The 7,810-nt window shown below is 34.4% G+C and overlaps 1 protein-coding gene across 1 annotated transcript; it reads left to right on the top strand.

The window, feature by feature from the left end:
* The first annotated feature begins 860 nt into the window (after nucleotides 1–860).
* On the top strand, nucleotides 861–7,559 carry LOC141707102 (dynamin-2A-like). The gene is made up of 13 exons (XM_074510093.1): nucleotides 861–956; nucleotides 1,082–1,201; nucleotides 1,962–2,045; nucleotides 2,129–2,256; nucleotides 2,456–2,540; nucleotides 2,674–2,815; nucleotides 3,706–3,782; nucleotides 4,324–4,380; nucleotides 4,725–4,869; nucleotides 4,970–5,118; nucleotides 6,224–6,337; nucleotides 6,424–6,491; nucleotides 6,833–7,559. The coding sequence occupies exons 2-13, from the start codon at nucleotides 1,166–1,168 to the stop codon at nucleotides 7,233–7,235; spliced, it is 1,488 nt and encodes a 495-aa protein (XP_074366194.1). The 5' UTR covers nucleotides 861–956; nucleotides 1,082–1,165; the 3' UTR covers nucleotides 7,236–7,559.
* The last annotated feature ends 251 nt before the right edge of the window (nucleotides 7,560–7,810 follow it).

Genomic DNA, 7,810 nt, shown 5'->3' on the forward strand with positions numbered 1-7,810 from the left:
GCCTTGGCTTTGGAGCTTTGTCGTGAATTTGAGGATAGATTTCTACAACATATTACAACTGGCGAGGTGAGACTGACAGGAGATAGCTAAGTCATTCCTTATTCTATGTAGTTTATACCAATAGAGGTTATTCATACAACAGTACATGTTTTGTATAATATATGAATCAACAGCTTGTCTATAAATAGCATATGTGCAGAGTATTGTGCGTCAAAAATAGATATCTTATGGTCTTGGATGAAAGTAATTTTGGAGGCTTCTATAATTATACTAATAGTATTAATTTTCCAGGGTTAATAAGCTGTTGGGAGGATTTTGTGGTAAGATATATATATAAAGTGAATAAAATATACTGAACATGTTATTGTTAATCAACATATATAACACTGACATGAGATGTTATGGAGGTTGTATATTGGAGAAATGGTGTAGTAACTCTTGCTTTGGAGGTTGTTCAGATTGTTCTTTCCCCTCGCTCCAGACACCCTGTTTTGGGTTTTCCTGTAAAGCTAAGATTGGATTGTAGCTGGTAGACATTACCGTCTGTTGTGTTGATATGTATTGGAATATGGATGATGTAAAATATCTTTTGATAGATTCATCTTGATTAGGGTTGAGTTGATAGATGGCTAGGTCCATCTGGATTAAAGTTGACTGCTGGTTTGGTTCTTAAACTTGTTATATCATAAGCAGTAACCATGCGGACATGGGGTGTAGAGTGTTCTGTTGTAGAAGTTTAGTGTGCTTTATTTATACAAAGTTAAAAAAAATGGCTAAGCTTCTGGCTTTTATGTTAGACAGGGAAATATGTACAAACCTTTGCTTATTATGTTGGATTGTGTTTTCTATTGCAGGGTAGTGGATGGAAGGTTGTTGCTAGTTTTGAAGGGAACTTTCCTAACAGAATTAAACAGCTCCCTTTGGATAAACATTTTGACATAAACAATGTGAAGAGGGTATTTATCTCCATTATGAGCGCGCTCCTGTACTTATTTAATCATTTTTGTACCTATACATGTTATTGTATTAAGTGTTTCTTATTTTTGTCAATTTAATTCTAATTCATTCATTGTGGTGCCAGGTTGTTTTAGAAGCAGATGGTTATCAGCCTTATCTGATATCTCCTGAGAAAGGCTTAAGATCTTTAATAAAGGGTGTTCTGGAAATGGCTAAAGAACCATCACGCCTCTGTGTTGATGAGGTAACTTCTGTACCATTTTTTTTTCTAGTTTTTTTAGTGATAGTTTTGGAAGTATGTGATAAAATGGCATCTTCTTTGGCACTGCTGCTCTCTCGGATAAATGCTTCATATGACTTTTTTGAATGCCAGCCTAAGATTTGTATTTACATTTTTTTTACCTGTACCTTGTTTCTTATTTAGCTTCAGGGTCTTTGGACCAAGTACTAAAATGAAATGTTTAATAATTACGGCACAGAGAAGTTTAAGTCACAGGCTCGTATGCTGTGAAAACCTTTCTAACATTTTTCTATATATCATTACATTATATTATTGTTACTCCGCAAAAATAAAGTGAAAAAAGACGGCTCAGGTGATGTTTAGATTTTTTTAGGTCATTGATTTTGGTTTCATTTGTTCGTTACTTCTTAGATGATTATTTGCATTAGCTTTTAGACACATCTGAAGTTATGCAATGCATTTTTGCTACCATAGAGTAGTATGCCTACGCAGATTTTTTCCTTGACAACAAATGTGACTTCTCAATAACCTTTCTGTGATTAGCAAGTTATGAAACCTCTGCGTTGCCTACTTTTGAGATGCATCGAAATTCCATAGGTGGTTCATAATTGCAAAAAATTTCTGTAAAACAGGCAAAAGCTGATTTGCTTGTCTAAAAATGCACTTTATTGTATGTATATTAAATACGCATATCCCTTTCTATATCTTTGTACTACAAATTAATTTTGTCTAGTACAACGGCGCTGACTCCCTCATTATACAGGTGCATCGGGTACTTGTTGATATAGTTTTAGCTTCTGCAAATGCTACCCCAGGGCTTGGAAGATACCCTCCTTTTAAGAGAGAGGTAAACATTTCTTTCGGCGTGCACATTTTTTTTTCTCTGGCAACATTATGGTCACTGTTAGTAATTGTTTCTCATATAACTAGGTTGTAGCAATTGCAACTACTGCCTTGGATGGGTTTAAAAATGAAGCAAAAAGCATGGTAGTTGCGCTTGTTGATATGGAGCGTGTATTTGTCCCGCCGCAACACTTTATCCGTCTGGTGCAAAGACGGTAGGCATAGTTTCTGGCTCATCAGTTTTTAGTACAAATAGTTTGCATTATTTGCAACAAAAGAACATATTTGATATATATTGGCAAGCTTTTCATCTGTTAATAGTGACAGGATTTGTTCAATAAAAGAGTTTCCAGTTCTAATGATTATTATTTGATAACATTCTAAATATATGTTCTTCCAAAATTGTATAAACAGAATGGATAGGCAGAGGCGGGAAGATGAGCTGAAAAACCGCGGTTCAAAAAGGGCGGTTGATGCCGAGCAGTCTAGTTTGAATCGGGTAAGTCGCAATCCTGCTATTACCAGAATATGTATATTGTGTTTGCCGACTTAATTTTTATTAACGTCTCACTCTTTCAATTATAAAAAGTATGTTCGTGTCCAATATTTTTATGTTCTGTGCTTCACGTTAGGCAACTAGTCCTCAAACAGGAGGTCAACAGCAAACTGGTGGAGCTTTGAAATCGTTGAAGGACAAGCTGAGTCGAACAGAAAAGGATTCACAAGAGGCACCAGCCTTGAAGACCGCAGGTTCGGAAGGGGAGATAACAGCAGGTTTGTAATAAAGTTTTGGTCTTATTGTATGTTTATTTAAATGAGCGTTTACAGACCATGTATTATCGGCTAATTAGCTATGCTTGGTTAGTGTTTTGTAGCTATACCATCTATTATTGTTTAAAAGGTTGTCATGATTAGCTCGCATCCAAACAAAAATTCCTTAAATCCAGTGAGCAGAATAAGTGGATGAAAGAAAAGGCGTAAACAAGTATACCATTAATTATACCCTACTTCATATATTTTACATTTGTAAATTAGTTTCTTCTACCAATTAAAAAGCATAGGAATAATTGTTCGTCAAATTATAGCATAAATTAAAAGGATAACATGGAATTAGTAATCCATAAACGTCCTTCTCTAATATAAGTTTTTGTAAAAAGCCTTGTAAATCAATTTGAACTCGATATCTTGAAGTTGAAGTTTCCGGTTTTCATATGAAGGATCTGACCCAAATCCAACACCCACACCCATGTCATGTTCGGTCTACACGGGTATGAGGGAAAAATTGAAGGGTCCTGGTAATGGAGACTATGCCTACAGCTTCTCTTACCCTTCCTGCGTCACCCAAGTTCTTTAATCACCCAAAGTGGTTTACATCCTTATAACTGTTACTTTTATTGCAAAATCTCGCGAGTGGTAAATCAACTAAAATTGAACCCATGCCTGGTGAACTTTTACTTGCACTTCGTTTAGTTATAAAAAAATAATTCATCTGCAGGTTCTGAGAAGACTCTAAGAACTGGTAGTTGTATTCCACTAGTTTTCTGATCATTCTTATTATTGCAATATTTATTTATAATTCCAAGTGTTTTTGTATTTATTATGCCTGTTGAGATGCTTGTGCATTCTGTATATTACAAGATGCTTATTTGTGCTATAATTTGCAGGATTTCTGCTGAAGAAAAGCACAAAAACAGATGGATGGAGTAGGAAATGGTTTGTTTTAAATGAGAAAACTGGAAAGGTAAATCACAGTGTATTTAAAAACACATATTAATTAAAGACTTAAAAAAAAAGAAAAGTAAAATACAACTCCGAAAAGAAAAAACGATATTGAACACCAAGCTTCTACATCTTATGTATGCCAATATTACTCTTACATTACTTTATAGCTATAATATCGGTAGTTACTTTTCTTGCAAAATGGCTTGTCTTTTTAGCTAATTAATTAGACTTATTTTTTTCTTGCAAGCGATTAAACATGTTTCTAAACAAGCTTTGACGGGTATTTAAGAATATGTTACACATTTAACTGTTTTTTTTCAGGATTTTTTGTCAATCTGCTTTTTCTTGTGTTCTGCAAATCGTCAACTTTTCTTCTATCCTCGTGCTGTAGCTAATATAATGCACCCTGTACCATCTGTCATTTTTTTATATGTAGTTTAAAATATTTAATTGACAATATGTTGTTAGTATCTATATAATTTTTTTTGTCCCAGCTTCTTTTGTTACATCCAGTAATCAAATTATAAGGTTTTCAAGTTGCCTTCTCATTTTAATTGCAGCTTGGATACACCAAGAAACAAGAGGAGCGTCACTTCCGTGGAGTCATTACTCTGGAGGTATTATTTCAATTTTTAATTTAAGATATACTAGAAGATAGCCTTATAATTTTCTGACTTGAGCCATAGCTTGGCCATTGGTTGTTTTTAAATCTTTGTATTTTTCGAGGGGATACAGGTTGTTACCTTACAAAGTCTGTCACTGAATAATTTCCTGATTTCTCGATTCTTTTGATTGTTTACACTAAATTTCCTTCTTGTTGATTGCTTGATATTTTTGTGTTGATATGTTGCGTTTCATTTTTAAACCTTGCAGTTACTTAAATGACCCTTTTAAATAAAGTCTTACTTCAAAATGTAATTCTTAAATTATTTGCCACTGAGAATATTTGGGAATGAATCAGGATTGCGTTATTGAAGATTCTTCTGAGGAAGAGGAACCGCCAGCAAAAAGCTCGAAGGATAAAAAAGCAAATGGTCCAGATGCTGGAAAACCTAATCTTGTTTTCAAGATAACTAACAAGGTTGCATATAAGACCGTGTTAAAAGGTATGCCCATATTTATTGCAATAGCAATATGGTTGAGGTCTAGATGCATTTCTATTTCCAAATTTCTACTTGTTAATAAATTTAAACGTTTATTATGCAGCTCATAGTGCTGTTGTGTTAAAGGCCGAGAGCAATGCCGACAAAGCTGAATGGTTAAACAAGTTAAGAAAAGTGACTGGAGCTAAAGGAGGCCAAGCAAAGGGTGAAAATGGTACTCCAATGAGGCAAAGCCTCTCTGATGGTTCTCTTGTAAGTGATTAGTAACTATGTCATGCTTTATTTTTAATGAAGTTGTAAACTTTCCGAGGAAGTTATTGGTACCAGCATATGTTATTGGACAAATTATATCCTATATATAATTGGTGTAAGGGAGTTTAGGTGGTACGGTAAGATGGTATGGTCGTCATAAATTCTTCTCTATTAGTATTAGAGTCTCCATTCTTCAGTGCAATACAAACAAGCAAAACAGTAATATAACATGTACTAGATTTGCAAAAAAAGATCCTAATACTTTAAACGGAAAAAAGAAGAAATATTAAAATCACAATAAACATTAAATTATTATAAAAATTTAAAAATAAGCTGATAACGATGGTAGACATAATCTATAAAAGAAAAAGTCACGTTTAATTGGACGTCACACTAAATTTCACTCATAAATTTTTCATTATAAAGTTTTTAATATAAAAAAGTAGACAAAGTAAATTGAAATTCACAATATTCACCATCTGAAAATTTTAGAGCGAAAAATATAAAATTTTAATTGATTAAAAATTACAAAAAAAATATAAATTTCATGAGTAAAGCAAGTAAAGTATATAAATCCAAATTAATACTAATTAAAAGAATATTATTAACAAGTTAAAAAAAGAAGATAAAGTGTGTTATTAGGTTCTAGGCTGATGGTGCTTATCAGCGTCAGCCAGTGGCTTAGTTTGTTCTCTTCCATGTACAGCCATAAACTAAACATGCACAATTCGGAAAATTAGTATCAGACATGTAATATTTTCCACTAAAAAGTTTTCTTCTAGTTCAAGAAGGAAAGAGAAAAGTGGATTAAGATGTTAATGTTATCTATAGCATGTGTTTAGCAAGAATAAGTTATTGGAAACAGCTTGAATTTGTTTGTAGACTCCAGATTGCAATAATAGAAGTTGATTTAGATCTGTACTAGGATGATGGAACAATCATACATTCGCAAGTCACGGCGAGTTGGATGAAAAATATCCCCGCTTTATTAATTTATCTGGGAGTCAATATTTTCCCAGTTACCATTATATTCAGATTTTTCCTTTATTCAACTGCCTAGAGCAAGTTTCCCGTATCTGAGCTCTTGTCTGCACATGATTATTAGGATACAATGGCCAGAAGACCTGCAGATCCGGAAGAAGAACTTAGATGGATGGCCCAAGAAGTACGAGGTTACGTTGAAGCCGTACTGAATAGCCTGGCTGCTAATGTCCCAAAAGTCTCTCCATATCTTCGATCTCTTCTGCAATTCATAGTGTTTTTAAATTTCTATTCGGACCTTATATTTTTCTGCTGGTTCTGCAGGCTATTGTTCTTTGCCAAGTAGAGAAAGCTAAAGAAGACATGCTTAACAAATTGTACAGTTCTGTAAGGTTAGCAACCATTCTTAATAGTGACTGTGCACATTGTGTATTAGAAACATTAATATTCGATCTGACAGGTAGTCTGTCAGATCTCCTGACTATTGGTTGTTGTACATGATGCTATTTAAATATGTGCATGAAATGTGGATTGTCATTAGTCTTTTGAGTAAATATCTTGGAAATGGCTGAATTTATTCTTGCATTATTCTAAAGATTTGCATCATCATTTATCTCATGTGGTGTAAAACAAAATCCTTTTAGCATTAGCAGTCCTGGCTGGAAAATTAGTCATTGATAATTTTTTTAACCTCTCAATTAAATTTTGAATTTCCAATGACACCTTTTCACAGCTCCCAAAGCACGGCTAGAATTGAAGAGCTGCTCATGGAGGACCAGAATGTAAAGTACAGAAGAGAGCGTTATCAGAAACAATCCTCCCTGCTGTCCAAACTTACGAGGCAACTTAGTATTCATGACAATCGAGCTGCCGCTGCCTCCAGTTTGTCTAGTGATACACCTGAAAGTAGCCCAAAGTCCAGTGGGCCTTCAGCTGGAGATGATTGGAGATCTGCTTTCGATGCTGCTGCCAATGGGCGATCCGACTCATTTGGTAATTCTTCTAGAATCGGTTCCAATGGTCATAGTCGGGATCCTGCAGAATATGGTGATGCAGTCCCAGGTTCAAACCCTGGTGGCCGGCGCACCCCTAATCGATTACCACCCGTGCCTCCTGGCCCTGGTTATAGGTTTTAAACTTGAAAAACATAGTTAAGATGAGCTAGCTTCATGCATTCTTGCACTATAGGTGTTTAGCCCTGCCAGCCTTTATAGCACGTTCCATCCCGCCCGAATTATTTTATTGTAGGTTTTGTATAATTTCATTAGCTTGTTTTCTGAAAAGACCCAGTGAGATGTTTTATCTTTTTGACTTTGTGCTTGTGGGGCCGTAAATGTATTTTGATGTTCATTTAAATTTCCCCTTCGGGGTTTTACCATCATTTAGGAATATTATTGAACCGCTTTGGATGTATATTTTTAAAAAGTATTATTAAATCAATATGTAATTTTGGTTATTCATAGGAGGAATTGCTTTACAATTATATGTGGATGTTAGCAGCTAAAAATCATATAAATTTTGATTATTGAATGTCGTCTGGACAGATTCATTAATCTAAATTGTCCAAATTTTGCCGTCTCATTGGGAGTTTTTGGTCAAGTCTAACAAATTTAGACTAAAAATTTATAAACTGATTGAAGATGACTTTTTGAAAACTTGTGGATGGTGTATATAAAATTACTAGCATGATAGCCTGGCAAAGGTTTTATCT

This window comes from Apium graveolens, chromosome 2 (genome assembly GCF_009905375.1).
Source record: "Apium graveolens cultivar Ventura chromosome 2, ASM990537v1, whole genome shotgun sequence".
Lineage (NCBI taxonomy): Eukaryota > Viridiplantae > Streptophyta > Magnoliopsida > Apiales > Apiaceae > Apium > Apium graveolens.

Excerpts from the sequence above, each read along its gene's own strand:
- LOC141707102 (XM_074510093.1), top strand. The coding sequence starts at position 1,166 with ATGGCTAAAGAACCATCACGCCTCTGTGTTGATGAG. Across the intron at positions 2,046-2,128 it reads ACCCTCCTTTTAAGAGAGAG|GTTGTAGCAATTGCAACTAC; the intron begins GTAAACATTTCT and ends TCATATAACTAG. Across the intron at positions 2,541-2,673 it reads AGCAGTCTAGTTTGAATCGG|GCAACTAGTCCTCAAACAGG; the intron begins GTAAGTCGCAAT and ends GCTTCACGTTAG.